Here is a 16,174-nt window from a genome sequence, read left to right on the forward strand (position 1 = left end):
TCAGAACTGTAGGAAAGAGTTTTTTTAACCTGGAGACAATTTTTTCACCCTCATTTTCCTCCAGGAGACTGCCTGGGAATTTCAAGGCTTTTCATGCTTTCATAGATTCAGAAATTAAATTATCCCAGTGTGTTTGTCAGCCATTGCATGAATCAGGTTTGCACTTCTTGATAGCAGTTCTCACGACTGAGGTTTTAGTTGAAAATTATTACACCTCATTGTGTTCTCAGGATGGGTGCATAACCATTCCTGTGGAAGGGATCATTTTAGTTGTCTTAAGCATCATCTAATGTGAGCAGGCAGAGGTGATACTGGGGGCTTCCCCTCTCTCCACCTGTAATGAGCCTGGGGACCCTGACTGTGGTGAGTGACAGTGTTGTCAGTTCTGCACCATTTCATTTCTTCCCTCATCCTGCTCTTCCAAGTCGCTGTCTGTTCCATGCACATATGCCCAGATCTCCCGTGACATTACAGCTCTTATTCCCTGCTTGCACTGTCCACAGGCAGTGCACAGGGTGAGCAAACAAGCAGAACAGAGTGAATGTATGCCCACAAAAATCAGCAGGGTCAGCCACAGATAGGACAGGAAGTCCCTACAGGTCATTATACCATGAGAAGTTTAAGGAGATTCAACATCATGTTGAGAGCAAATACTGTCCTAATATGCAGAAATGTGAAAAGGGCATAAAGGAACTATGATTTAGAGATCTCATTATCTGAGCTGGATTAGATTACTTTGTCCAATTGTTGATTTTATCACTAAAGAGCAGTAAAACCAGGGGAAATTGTAAAGGTGAACAAATGGTTAGTGTATCAGACCTCAAAGGAGAAGTTAGGAGGAACCAGATGACTTCCCTCAGAGAACAAATGGATGCTCTTAATACAAACGATAAATGTGTTCTCAGTTTCCATGGGATTCAGGAAGAGAGAAAGTGAGCAGACAATGATAAGAAGAACGTATGTTAGATCTAAGAAGGAAAAGTGTGCTTTGGCATTCTGAGGAACTTAATACTGTCATTGTGATTAACAGTGTTATTTCATCTTTTTAGGGCTTTGTTCTCTCGCAGGCCTTGTCCATAAAAACTCCCTTCTGCAAGGAACACCATGACAGAGACACCACGATTGCAGTTGTTCTGCTGTGTGCTGTGGTGCAGAGTCAGGGTCTCCCTGGCACAAAGCTCTGTGCCTCCAAGTGGCCAGTGGTGACCTTCTCAAACCCTCTACCTGTGGGGTTTGGTGGTCCTGTGGTGCTGACTGCATATCTTCCAGAATTAAGACTGTAAAGTCAATGTTATTTTCTATCACAAAGATAGAGAGGGAGACCTCCCAGGCTAAGTAAACTAGTGGTATGAAAATTAAAGGGTGCTGCATAAGTCCCATATAAAACTACATTAAGCTTAAATTTCTAGATATTGTTAGAAGTTTTCCTTTTTAGCTTTGTCCTGAGGGCTGTAATCTGTTCTTCCCAGTAGTGCTGGACTTCTTTTAGTTGCTGAGTGCCTGTAAGGGACTGACACAGTGGGAGAAACTATGTTGCCTTCCTTTTTGCAGTTGAGAAAAAGCAGGCCAGGATGATACCTGTTTTACTGTGCCTGTTGTTGTGGGCATAGGAGGTACATTTTTAGAACAGGTGTAACATAAGGTACTTATTTTGATAAAATATGGTATGTATTATGTAATTGGTAGATTTTTAATACTTTGAATAACATGATTATCAATGTTGCTGAATTCTTAAGAGAATTTCTCATACCTATAAATTTAAGTGATTTGGAGATGTGATTAATAATATGAGCTTTTATTTTGGGTGGCCCAGGGAACAGATGTTGCAAATACTACTCAGGATAACAGAAGCTGTCATGCAGAAGCCAAAGGATAAACAAATAAAGGACTTGTTTGCCCAGAGCTTGGCAGGGTTACTGTTTAGGGTAAGTCTTTTTTATTAAAACATTTCAAATGCAAGAAATGAATCCGGTTTTATGGAAAATTAGCTTTAATCATTGAGAATTTTTATTAAAAACTACATCAAGCTTAAATTTCTAGATATTGTTATAAGTTTTCCTTTTTAGCTTTGTCCTGAGGGCTGTAATCTGTTCTTCCCAGTAGTGCTGGACTTCTTTTAGGCCTTCCTACCTCTGCTGTCTAATTCATCGTTTGCTTTGCCTGAGGTTGGTAGAAATTAGGAAGATGACAAGTGCTGCAGCCTTGGTGGAAGGCCAGGCAGACTTGAGGAGGTAAAGAATGAATGGAACATGAGAGTAGAAATAGGGAGCAGTGCTGGCTAAAAGTAAAAATGGGAGAGCCATTCATGTGTTGGGCAATTGTGTTGAAAGTCACAGGACTGGATGTAATCACCAAGGGAGAGAGTATGTGTCCCAGAGAAAAGAGGGCCATCTCCATAATGGGTGGAGGAGAAGAGCCAGCCGAAGATGCTGAGGGAGGGTGACAGGGAGCTAGGAGGGAAACTAGAGGAGCATATGTCCTGGATGCCTGGGGAAGAGGATTGAGTATGAGGAGGATGGCCAGTTGACCACTGGCTTTGATAGAGTGTATATGGTTGAGAGTATTCTAGGGGAATGAGGCCCACTTGGACTAGATGGAGGAGAAAAATGAAAGGTGGGCATTGAGGTAGCAAGTATCATCAAGACCTTGGAGAGGTATTGATGTGGAAGAGAGGGAGAGAAAGAAAGCTGAGGTGGGCAGCATGCATGGTAAGGATTCAGGTGTATGGTGTTAAAATGTGTTTGCCTGATTGCAGTGAGGTATGAGGGGGGCATGATAATATGGGTGACTGTAGTAACCACATTGTTTTTTCATGTGAAACCTTCATAAGAGTGTATATCAGTAATACCTTAATTAAAAAAATGTGTTTGCCTACCAGGGGGCTGGTCCACGAAGGGGGCAGGCAGTCTGGGGAAGACAGGGCTGTAGAAAAGAAGTCCTAGATAAGGTGAGGGGGCTGGGCTGGCTTCAGGTAGGAAGAGAGAGACAAGGAGGTGGCTGTGTTTCTTGGCTCTCATGTGCTGAGCAGGGTCAAGAACATGAGTAGCCTACCGTCACCCTGGGCAGGAGAGAAGACAGATAATGGACTACCTGCATGGGAAGTGAAAGTATTACAGCCCTTCAAGGGAGGTAGTCTGTTACAACATTGTCTAGAAAGCGCTAATAATTACAGGATGCATAGAATTTATGAAGCATTGCTGAAAAGAGAAGAGTGTAAAATAACTCAAAATATGTGACATTCTACACAAATAAAGGCATTAGTACAATGGATGGGCCTGACTTTGACTAGTTTGATAGGAGAAAGCATGGTGGGTCTTGGGCTGGAAGTGACAGTGAAGGGAGAAGTGAACATCCCTCCTCAGTTGACTTGAAGGTAGTTTTAGAGGGTATATATATATATATATATATATATATATATATATATATATATACACACACATATATAAAGAGCGTATCTACAATATAGGTAGGATATATAGATGAAGGTGACAAAAAGAGAAATTAAGTTAAGGCAAAATATTCCCATTTTAACACAAGAGAACCCAACTATTTACATGAATTTTTAATGATTTAATATGATTGAATGTCTTGCCTTAATGAAAAATGTATGAGAGACTGCAGAAATGATTGGCATGTACTCGTTTGCTTCCTTAATGGTATAATCACTTTTACTCTGATTGCCTTGCCTAGTTATTAGATATATGAAGTGGTCTGCATATCCTTTTGTGTGTCCAGCTTTGCTGCGTTCTGGCCTTGTGGGTGGTCCTGGCCACTGGCTTTGCTGCCTGCCTGGACATACTCTGCTCAGTTTGCTCTGACTCTCATGGGGCATAACTGTCTCACCTTACTGATCTCCCGGTCCTGATGGGACTGGGCTTCCAGGTGACATGGACTGAAGCCAGGCTCAGGCTTGCAGTGCTTGGCGGTCATTCCTCATCCATTGCCTGTTCCTGCATCTGTTGTGTATGTTGGAATTACAGTGAGAACTTGTCACTGAATTAAGCAAGAATCTATTATAGAGTTGTGTTTTTTGTTTGCTTGGTTTTGGTTTCAAGGAAAAAAAGTCCTGATTAATGGAGAAATCTTGTCAGATCTTACTTGAAGATTAGTTTTGAGTCCATGATTATGAATTATTTTGATGTCATTATTGTTATTATTTTGGCAATGGTTAGATGGAGTGGGAAGAATTGCTTAAGTTAAGAACTAACCATAAAATAGTGAAGAGAATATAAGGTTTTTGGAATCAGACATGTTCTGGGTTCTGATCCAGCATTTGTACTTCCTGGCTATGTGGTCATGAGCAAATCACTTTACCTTACAATCACTTTCCTGATTGTCTCAATCATGAAAAAAAGGTTCCTTCCTACCTTGCAGCGTTGTCCTAAGAATCAGAGCAGATTCATTTGGGATTTATGACCATCTGTTGACCTCCCAAGTCCTTTTGTGAAATCCAAGGGGAAGAAGAATGCAAAAGGTCTGGACAGATCTGCCAAGCAATCAAGTGGGCATCATCTTAGTTCTGTACTGAAATTAAAATGTACCATCTAATTATTATTCATTCGGTCATGTAGACTGTCTACGATTGACAGACACTTAATTTTTAAAAAATTTGGAGTAAGGAGACTGTTAAAGGGAACAAGAAACTTTAAGTTGCCATATTATCCTTTTATCTCTTCCTTATTTTTCCTTTAGGACTTAGTCTTTTCTCTGTCAGTAGATAACTTAATTGGCAAATTTTCTTCAAAATTATAGTGGGGTTTTACTTAGTTTTAAGTATCTACCAAATAATGGTGATTACCATAAATGATGTTGTAATCTTTTGTCAGTGCTAAATAGGACCTTTTGCTTGAAGTTCTGAAGGTATATCAGGAAATTGGGCTCCGGTCCTCCTACTTATAATATAAGCCATTACTTTAAAATTCTGTAATCCCCTAAAGGTGGTGAGTAGAGAGAAGAAGAAATGGTTGGTTAGGAAATGTATGTAAGAAAAGGAGTGATTTATACATGAGGGTGTTTTTTCTTGTGTGCCACAATATATTTGATAAAATATTAATTTAGTGCTGAGGAACCTTGAAGATTTTCTCATTCAGATTTTATTTTTTAATGAGAAATAAGACTGCAAAAAAGCCAAGTAAACTGCCTAGATCACAGACCCACTTAGTGGCAGAAACAAGGCTCTGGGACTCTCTCTTTCCCTCTTCCTCTCACAAGACTAACTTACTAAAAGGATGTCCTGGCCTTCATGTCCAAAGGTCACCCTCTCCTGCTGACTGTATATTATGGTTTTTCTCTGTGTGGAAGTGTTATTAGTTGTGAATTATGATGATTCAACAGATCTGTGTACATGTTTGTGAGATTTGCTGAGAAGAATTTTATAAGCTGTGGCATGTCATTGTTCTATCCTTGTTTTATAATTAGTCAATAAAGTGAAGCCAATGCAAGGTTCCCAATAGAGGCATCTTACCACACCGAAGTATCCGCTTTTAAACCTGGGACTAGTACTGCACCAAATGCGAGCCTGAGACCTGGTAACATTGCCAGACTCTGCTTTCTCTTCTTATCTCTGCTAAGATTACGCTTTTGATCCCTATTCATTTTATTATATAGGTACACTTTATAGTAATGGCTTCAAATTCATGTTGAAACAGGAATATAAAAGTGAATAAACAAGCTGGTATTTCAGTCATAACACAAATATAGAATAAAATATTAATGATAGCAAATGATAAATTATTTTAATTTTTTCTTTTGCAGTGTCCTCGATTTTTTAAAAATTCATTCATCTTAGTATCAGATTTTAAGCATGAGTGTTTGAAACCTTGTTTCCAATATACCGAACTATTTTACCTCAATTTTAACACTTTTACCTCTCTAAATACATAGTAAACATGAATTGAAACATAGAGAATGAGGTACACTGCATAAGGGTTACTTTAAATAAGATTTTTCAAATGATCAGAGCAGACCTGCCTCATTACAGACTTTTTATTCTCAAGTTTTCCCATGTCTATGTTAAACAAAAATTTCTCTTTTAATTATAAAGCAAACTCATCCCTATTTCATCCACAGTACAACTCTTGATGACAGTGAGAGCCTGTTTGCATTTGGGTTGAGCAGAAGTATTTGCAAATTAGCACCTTAACAAGTACATTTTGCTCTGACAGCATGTCAAGGAAGTTAGACTGGATATAAAGCTTCACTCCATTAAGATCAGGGAGCTGGAACTTTGCACTTCTTTCAAGAGAGATACATTTTTATTTGAATTTTAAATTATGTGGAATATTTTGGCAGAGTTAAGGCACTGGGCAATTTCACTGTAAAGAAATAGGCAGAATATATGCATAATTGTCTTGGTTTGACCATGTGACCAGCTGTAGTGGTGTGGACCATAAAACCAGAGGAGGAACAGAGAGGAAGGCATAGACTCTTAAGGAAAGGAGCCATAAGAACTGTGGGAGCTGGAGGCTACTTGGCAGGGGGTGGCATGACAGTCAGGGACACCTTGGAGAACATGATGTCCAAGTTATGACCTGAAGAGTGAGTGGAAATTAAAAAGGAGGGAAGAGAAGGCAGGAGGAGTATGTGCAAAGGGCAGGAGCAGGGGAGACCAGGTCAAGGGACTGGAAGAACCTCAGGGAAGAAATTGAATTCTTCTTACTATTATGCTATATTACAGGTGTCTGCAAAACATGCAAACAAGGTTATCTAGTAAGTGGATAGATAGGTCAGGAAACCAGCAAAGAGGTCTGGCTGACCATGGAGATTCAGCAGTCAGCAGAATACAGATGATACCTGGAGCCACAAGATTGGAGACCGAAGTGCAAGCAGAAGGTCCAGTGGCACAGGGAGGGGCAAAGCCAGAGCGCTCGGCCGAATGGGTGATGAGCAGGTGAAGATGGAGTGAGTGTGGAACATTCATTCAAGAAATTTGACTTTGAAAGGGGAAGGAAAGGAGCTCTAGCCAGAGGATGAGTCTGGGTTTCAGGGAACTTTCTTGGTTTTGTTTTTGAGAGGAAACAGAATTGGAGCATGTTCTAATGCCAATGGAGCAGAGCTGAAGATGTAGGATAGATTGGAGATAAAGGAGAAGTGGGGTTAATAGAGACATAGAGACTCTGAAAAAGAGTTCCAGAGTGGAGGCAGAGACAAGAATAGGAGAGCAGGAGCACCTCTTGGCTTATAGAGCCTGCAGGTGGAGAAGCAGCTGGGTAGATGCATGGGTCTCAGGTACAGAGGTTGAGGGCATTCTTGCTGAATGGGTTGTTCTCCCTGAAGTCTGCAGTGAGTTCATCTGCCAAAATCAGGGGGAAGTTAGTGGGGCTGGAGGTTTACATATAGAAGACAAGGTTTGAATTAGGCATTGTTGGGAGTGAGGGAGCCATCTCAGCAAACAGAACAGTTGTATGAGAGCTTTGCCCTCCCCAGTTATATCTATGACCAGCTGCAGACACTAGAGTAACTTTAAATCAGCACTTTGTTTATAACTAATTTCACAGTAGCTCACCTTCTGACTACAATTGATCAAATGAGTTTGGAAATTAGAAATATCTAAAAGTACTTTTTATTTTAAAATTTATTTTATTAATAGTAATTTAAAATATTTTGTTAAGGGTTATACTTCTTCCAGTGAAGATAATTGAATTCTCTTGTTGATTGGTTGGTTTTAGACACTCATTGTGGCTTGGATCCGAGCAAACCTCTGTGTGTACATTTCTCGGGAGCTCTGGGATGACTTCCTTGGAGTTCTGTCCTCCCTCACAGAATGGGAAGAGCTCATAAACGAGTGGGCCAACATCATGGATTCCTTGACAGCAGTGCTTGCAAGAACTGTGTACGGAGTTGAGATGACAAACCTACCTCTGGACAAATTAAGTGAACAAAAGGAAAAGAAGCAACGGGGCAAAGGTATTTCCTCTCAGACAGGTTAACATCTCACAGATACCTGCAGCTGGGGAGGAGGGTGTATTACACATCTAGGCAGTTAATGCAGAAATTTCACAGTAAACTGAAGCAGCCTCCCAGATGGTGTCTTTGTAATGGTGGACTTTAGATTGTCTCATAGCACTCTGTCCCTTTAATGAGGATGGTGAATTAGGAAGAAGCTGGAGGAGAAGGTAGATGAAGTGGGGAGGAGGAGTAACAGTAATAGTAATGGCTTGTGCTTGGTACACACTCTCTCTCTTCACCCTCCTGGCAAACTGTGAATTAGATACTATCTCCATATCACAGACAAAGTAACTGAGGTATGGAGTCCACAGGGATGGACTCACTCAAGGTCACATAGCTAAGAAGGGTAAAGCCAGAAATCAAAGCCAGGCAAGTCCAACTCAAGACATCACACAATTAAGATGTATTCTACTGCCTCCCTAGGAATGGTAGAAAAACTCTAAATGCTTCAGATGGGAGTCAGTTTGGTTTTGTTATGTTTCTGTGTAAAAACTGTTTCGAGACCTGGGTCAAATCAAAATGGAAGACATCAGTAGTGGTTTCTATTAGGACAGCAATTTGTCAGCCCCTGTCTTCATTACTATTTTTAAGTCTGTGACAGTTTTTGGTTTAGTTCACTTGTACTTCCACTTATTGTGTAAACATTTGAGGCAGCTGATAGAAGTACGTGTGGCACAATAGGTAAAATACAGAAGAACACTGGGCAAAAAGAAAGTGGGGAACTACAGTCATTATTAAGATTCTAAAGCACACACGGGGAGCCCCACCTGCTTGCTGGCTAAGTGGGGAGGAGACAAGCACAGATATGACTCTGATCTTCACAGGTTACATCAGAAAGTCACAGAGTACAAATGGTAAAAACAACCCATTTGCTTAGGTGATACATAGCTTTTTCTGGTCCTAAGACCTGAGAGAAATTTCTCCTCCAGAGACATAAAGGGTGCATAGCTTGGTGTGGTAGGCCATAACCTCAAATAGCCTCATCATAGATTGTGTCAGTTTCTGCTGTATGACAAATCACCCCAAAACATAGTGGCTTGAATGACAGCCATTTAGTTAGGTCATGGTTTTATGAGTTGGTGATCTGGGTTGGACTCAGTTGGGCAGTTGTTCTGCTGGACTCTCTCCTGTATTTGCAGTCAGCTGGGCTATGAAGGGGTCAGCTAGGCAGCTCTCCTTCTGGGAGTTGGCCAGCTGTCAGCTAGGGCAGTGATGGTGACCGGGTCATGGATTTTTCATCACCCAGAAGGCTAACTAAGGCTGTTTGCATAATGGTTTAAGGTTCTAGGAGCAGCAAGAGGGCAAGCCCAGATTTTTACAGGCATTTCAAATTTTTGTTTGCTCAGTGTTGCTATCAAAGTAAGTCACCTGACGAAGCCCAGAGTCAGTGTGGGAAATGACACCAAGGATGTGGATACAGAGAGGCATGAATCAATTACAATGATTGATTAACCATAGAAACATGTAATTAATGCTACTGATTCTTAACCTTCACTACAATCTGTGAGTGGCTTGCCAAAGCACCAGTTAGTAAAAGCAAGTTAGTAAGAAGCCAAAGTGTAGTCATTTAAGTATGTGGCATTCAAGTGGAACAGTTTAATTCCAGCTTAGATTCAGACTTTTTAATGCAGTGATTTTCTAACATATTTTAGCAGCAGATCCTTTCTTTTCCCCAGTTGAAGCTGTATGGAGCCCCTTCCTAAAAAAATAGGTGACTGCAGATTTGGGATTGAAGCAAAGCCTGGGCCCTTGTCCCCTGTCTTGTCCTCTGTAGAAGCTCTGGGGTCCGCTGTGTAAACCCAGAGCCTAAGAGGACCAAGGTGCTTCCAGCCAGGAACTTGGCTTATGGTTCTCAGCCCAGAAAGGAGTCTACCTGACTGCGGGTGCCTTTCAGGATGGAGGTGACTTGCTGAGACAAGAAGGGAAGGGCCTTCTCAGACTAAGCACATTTCCTGCCTCCTGAATTCTTGTAATTCACCTTTCCTCTCAGTCCCCACAATATTCTCTTTACCCACACTGTGCAAACAGAGATTCAGGGGAGGAGACAGGTTTGCCTTAGGAAGGTAAACAACTCCAAGAACACTATCTTCTGAATGATGCAGAACAAATTTAAGTATTTAATGACCATAGTAAATTTTTCTGATTTATTATACTACTTTATTCTAAAAACATATTTAAGTGTTCATTGCAGAACACTTGCCTCCTAAGCACTTGACTTATGGAAATAAAATACACACTAAAAGGAATCGAGGTGTGAAAAACCACAGGTGGCAGCTACCATGCAGAAATCTCTAAGGGTCTCTTCTCTTTTCTCCTGGAAATTCCTTGACCACTCATTTGAAATATTTGAACAGATCAGTGTGAAAGGAGAGAAGAGAAGTTGAATCTCAGAACTGCAATATTGTATTGTTTTGGAGCTTTGCTAAAATAGGATTTTGTATCATTTGTATATTTTTATTATCCTTGCTCATTTGACTGACTCTAATTATAAAGTTTATAGGTATCAATTTCTCCTGGGATTTGTGAAGAGGTTGACATCTACAGGATAAACTCAGGATCTCTTATTTTCAGGTTTATAAATGTGGTTTTTTGAGTGTACTCAGAGCAGTGGTGTAACTTCACTTGACATTTTTCTTATATTGAGAAAGGTTTATTATTTATTATTTTAGATTACTGACGTATGAGTAAGTCCCAAAGTTGCAGTATAAGGGACTGGTACCTAATTTGCAACTTGCAACAAGAGAATCTGCTGATTATATATAATTGTATGTGTGAAACTTGTTGAGCACCACAGGCTATGAAATGAAGAATAATGAATTCAGCCTTCAGGTTCTTTTTATTGTCTTGTCCTTAACAGGCTATGTTCTAGATCCTCAGAAAGGAACCACTGTGGGGAGATCCTTTTCTCTCAGCTGGCGGAGCCACCCAGATGTGACTGAGCCGATGCGGTTTAGGAGTGCCACCACATCTGGGGCACCAGGGGTTGAGAAAGCAAGAAATATCGTTCGCCAAAAAGCAACCGGTAAACATTTATTTAAGTTTCTTAAAGGTCTAGTTGCTATCTGAAATGAATTTTAGGTACAGAATCCTTTAAAAGTTTTAAAATTCTGCTCAGAACTTAAATAAGGTCCTTTTATTAAATAAGATATCGCTATATCTTTTAACTTTCTCTTCGGGTTACTTTTCAAATCCCAGTTGTTTATATTTATTTCTAAATCCCTGATTGGGGAAAAGACTTGAGATGTTAATATTGAGTGAGACATTTGTGTAAAAGAGAAAATAGATGTTTTGTTTGACTCTTGAGGAAAATTGATTCTTAATAATCACACAATTAGTTGCATTATTATTGTTGAATAATGAATCTGAAGAGTGTGGCAACTCATTCCGGTAAAGAAAAGAGAATAATGCACTTAATTTTCAGGACTGGATAGAGACATTTAAAGTTTTTGCTTTGGAAAACTTAGCTTTACGTGCTCATAGGTGTCATCCTTACAGCTAGTTAGAATTATCAAGAACTTGACCAAGAAATCTCAGTTAATCAGACTCCTTTGCTACACTTTACTCTTAAAACAAAAATAGAAATATTTAAAAAGTAAGCTTATATCCAGTAAATAATAAGAAAAAAGAACCCTACCCACCCACCTGCTGCAGTGACTTTGAGGCCATAACTTAAGTTGAAAACAAATTTATCCCAGTTTCCTATAGTTTTTCACATAAGTAATACCATGCAATTATAATTGATATTCAGCATATTGACTGCAAAAGTGACAATATCCTCTGGTCATAAATCAGAATCACTGACACTCACTGTATTTTGCAATACTTAGTAAAGGCTTGATACAGGTGGCTTAGAATCCTATTGGAGTTTTTATGAAAACATATCACACCTTAACTCTAACTGTCACCTCTAGAACATTTGTTGGTAAGTGTCACCTTGTTTTCATTCACCTCCCATTCTACTTCTGCTTTCCTTCATCCTTTCCCCTGAGGAGAGACCCAGTTCCCAGTAACACACAACTTTTAGGGAGGCTTATTCACTGATTCCCTTTCTCATCCCAATTCCTAAAAGCTCCGTTCTTCCATCACTGGATGCTTAAAAGAAAGGGATCAAAACAGAAGTTTGTGAAAATGGTGGCATCATGCCTAAGCTTCCCAGACTTCCACTGTCCCTCACAACACTTGAATTACAACTTTGAAGTTTCAAAACACTTTTTAAAATTTCATTGTCACATTTTAAGAAGCAGCAAATTACTGTATATTGCATAAACCATATGCCACTACTTGGCCAAAACACAGCCATAGAAAAGATTGCATCTTAGTTTTTCAACTGTATTTCTGTCTGAAATACCGAAAATACAGTAGAGGCACCAGTGTATTTTAGAAAGTCCTTAGTACATTTATGCCAGTGAGGTTCTGTTTATCAGTGTTCTCAGGTGTCTGAGAAGCTGTGATATGGCAAAAAAAAAAACACAAAATAAGACTTTTACAAAGTCATATAAAGGTATTTGTAAAGTATGTCACTTAAAAACCATAAACCTGGTTTTATTAAAAACACTTGGGACCATAACCTTTAAAGATAATGCAGATGAGAGCTATTAAGTTGGACAGATCTGTCATCCATGTATTTTGCACATACATGTATATTTCCTATTATTTTACTTTTTAAAAAATTAGAAAATATTATGAATCTTTTTTATTTTGCCTGTGAAATCAGTGTTCTTTGAAGATTTTATTATATCATGCTGTTTAAAAATTTATAAAGACTAAAGTGGTTTCACTCAGTTCTGCTGTTCTTATTATGTGTAATAATTCACCTTTTCATCTTTTAAAAAGGCTCAGAATATTTTCACCATAGATTTTGATTTGCATAGTGGCCATCTTTTAATAAGAAAAAAGCAGCTCATGATGTTTTGTAATTTTAGCATTAAGATATTTATTATGGGAGACCCATTTGAAAGTGACTTTTTTTTCCTAATCCCATTAGGAGAACAATTTGAGATTATTATAATTTCCTCTACAGACTACACTTAGGTTGAAAATGTCAGTGATGATGGCAAGAGGGAAATAAAAATAAGCAATTGTAGAGTAGAAACACAACAATTAATTTAACAGAGAATGTACTAGTTTTTAATTTAAGAGGCTATCATGGAGAGTCTTAAAGAATTATAAAGTAACATTGTTCTTGAATGTGAATGATGTTGAAATCTCATATGTCTAAAATGAGTGATTAAAGCAAGTCAATTAATTTCCACAAAAAATAATCATTCTACATTTTATTATTTCCCAAATGTCTGGTAATGAATTTTGTAAAGACACGCAATTGTTTGACTTGTAAAAGGAAAACTTTTTAAAATAACACTCAAATGAAATATCTCTGACAATGAGAGATGAACAAGTCTTTCAGGGAATTTGAAGTCAGTTTGATATTCACATGAACGTTCTTTTCACTTAAATATTACCTTACACATTTGTGAATTATACTGTAATCACAGTGGGGATAGTCCTTTGTAACTGGGACTTAACACTGGGTGTTGTGATAGCCAAAGGATGGGAAAAAAGACAGAAAGTAAAAAATGTGTTTCAATTCTTGCAAATGTGTTACTACCATTCATAGTTCTATTTCACTAATGTTAAATAAAATTATGTAAAAATATAGAACAAGTAAACCTTTATTTATTTTTTTTAAGGATAAAACTGATGTTACTGATGGTGGTTTCCTGTGGTACATGTTCTCTGTCCATCCCTTTTTCTTAAATGGTCATTTAACCAGCAATATATAGAAAACTTAGTGTCATTAAGTCCCTACTAAGAAATTATGCTTTAGTAAGCACAAAATGTGATATAAAAGGACTGGTTTCATGGAGATTTTTACCTTTATTCCAAATTTTTTAATGTTTAACTTTTATGTGTTTTTGAGCTTTTAGGATATTTAATTTACTAAATAACTTACTTTTGAATACAGTCAGCTCTCAGTAAACCGATTTTTAAATTATTTATTACTTATATAACAGTTTTAATCTTAGCCTAGATTTTTTCCCCATCCTCACCGTGGTCTTTTTGCTTGTGTCCTTTAGGAAGGAAAAATTGATTATATTGTCTGCTCAAATAACCCAAATGAGAATCTGATACACAGCAAACCAAAAAAAAGGGAAAGGCTAACCATATAAAGCATTCTAGAATAAGATAGACTGAGATTATCTGTAAATTCTCTATTCTCCCCTGTCATCAGAATGACTGAAAGTTGGCTGTATTTAGAGACTATGATTAAATACTGTGCTTTATACTGACTGCTTTAAATGTTATAAAGACCTCCTTTAAATATTTAAAGAGAACCCAGGAAAATGATAGTAATAACGAAGAAGTGAAAGGTACTGATATTCTGACATAATTATTACTTTATCTCTCCTGGAAGCTAAGCGCAGCCAGTCTATCAGCAACTGTGTCCACCTTTCTGAGGCTTTGCCTGCCACTAAAAGCCTTCCGCTCCTCCTTCACACCGTGAGCTCTCTCTTACCTGGTTTCTCTTACTCCTCTTGCTCTCACAGGCTGTCAGGTACTGTACTGATGTCTTCTGGGTCCCTAAGTGTTCCTGGGCTTCTCCCGCTTGCGTCTGGGCCTCCTTTGTTAATATCCCCACACCAAGCATGTGTGCCTGGCCATTGCACTTGGCATTTATTTTCCATGAATTGTTTTTATGTAGTAAGGCCTTCAGTAGCAATTAGATGGTCAAGAAAAATGTCTGTAACACTTGTTGGGTCTTGTCATTCCCAGTTAAGAAGGATAGGCCGTCAAATCACTGTTATATTCTTGAAACCAGTATTGTATATTAACTATACTTCAGTTAAAAAATAAAAGACCAAAAGTGTTTTGGCCCATAGTTGTTACTAGGGGAAAACAGTGATGCCTGCCTCACTGTGCCTTTTTATGTAGTGCCTGTAGAACAGAAGGGAATTTTCATAAAATTTTATGACAGTTTTGAGAATATCAGTGTTAGAATGGTTGCTATGTCTCCCCAAAATGAAAATGAAAAAAGCTGGAAAAATTATGCAGTTAAGACTTCCTTGGAGTTAATAAATCATAATCATGTATATATAAAGTAATGATCAGTTTATACAGATTCACAATGATTATTGAGATTTGAATTTTAAAAAATGCTAGTTTCAAAACACAGGAACATTGTTCCTGGGCTTCAGCTAATTAAAATTGAGTTTAGTTACATTTTGATTGCACACAGTGTATTTTCCAGTTTATTAAGATGTTATAGCACCGTAAGTGATTTTTTGGCATAGATACCTTACAGAAGGATTTACTTTGCTCCACAGTGAGTAATTAGGTCTGTGTCTACTTATTTTTTCCGTGATTCTAAGATGAATGGAAAATCTTACCAAAGAGGGAAATATTTTCATGTTTTTCTTATTTTCAGGAAGATGACATTATAGATTAGTATGTATTTAATATTGAGCATAGCCTAATTATGGCTTCCTGTAGCACTAAAGCGTGTTGTACTTTATAGCAAAGCAGAATTAAAGCTTGATTCCCCTGTTGAATATGTAAAATAGCATATTATTTAATTTACAAAATATAAGGGAAAAAGTTAGTTTTATTGAGACTAAAGACTACATTTCTTAGAAAACTCTTTCTCTCTATTAAACACCAAAGGTGAAAAACGATAAGAAAGGTGCATGGAAAGATGCTTGCCAGTCAGAGTACTGTTGAGCATAACTGTTTAATTTGGTTTTCAAAAAAATACTACTGCCTAGAGATAATAAAGTAGTTAAAATAGTTTTGCTTTCTATATGGCTGGTATATACCCAACAGGAATTTTTTCATGGTTTAAAGTTTTCTTTTCTCACAGTTCATTTTTTCCCCATATTGTTCCATTTTACTGGTTTGTCCAGAATATGTTCTTACAAGAAATCTCTGCCTGTTAGTAATCTAATTATGGAAACTTGTCTGTTATTCAGTGGTATGTTTTAATTTACTCAGATTCTTGATTGCTATGAATACATATACAGTTCTGACATAAGTTGAGTGTGATTTAGAGCTGTGGCTCTGGGGACAGTTTGGCCCCCAGGAAGCACCTGGCAATACCTGGAGACATTTTTGGTTGTCACAACAGGGGCAGTGCCACTGGCATTCCAGTGGATAGGGGCCAGAGACGCTCCTAAACACCCTATAATGTGTAGGGCAGCCCCTCCATGACGGGTTACTTGATCCAAGCCATGTG

General features: G+C 38.3%; 1 protein-coding gene across 5 annotated transcripts in view; it reads left to right on the forward strand.

The window, feature by feature from the left end:
- RALGAPA2 (Ral GTPase activating protein catalytic subunit alpha 2) overlaps positions 1–16,174 on the forward strand; it is a 408,980-nt gene that overhangs the window by 153,068 nt on the left and 239,738 nt on the right. For all 5 annotated transcript variants that reach the window (XM_057502677.1, XM_057502678.1, XM_036892284.2 and 2 more), the window contains exons 14-16: positions 1,814–1,925; positions 7,668–7,905; positions 10,805–10,969. In XM_057502677.1, the coding sequence (XP_057358660.1) occupies positions 1,814–1,925; positions 7,668–7,905; positions 10,805–10,969 (515 nt within the window). The remainder of the gene's footprint in view (positions 1–1,813; positions 1,926–7,667; positions 7,906–10,804; positions 10,970–16,174) is intronic.

This window comes from Manis pentadactyla, chromosome 5, assembly GCF_030020395.1.
Source record: "Manis pentadactyla isolate mManPen7 chromosome 5, mManPen7.hap1, whole genome shotgun sequence".
Taxonomy (NCBI): domain Eukaryota; kingdom Metazoa; phylum Chordata; class Mammalia; order Pholidota; family Manidae; genus Manis; species Manis pentadactyla.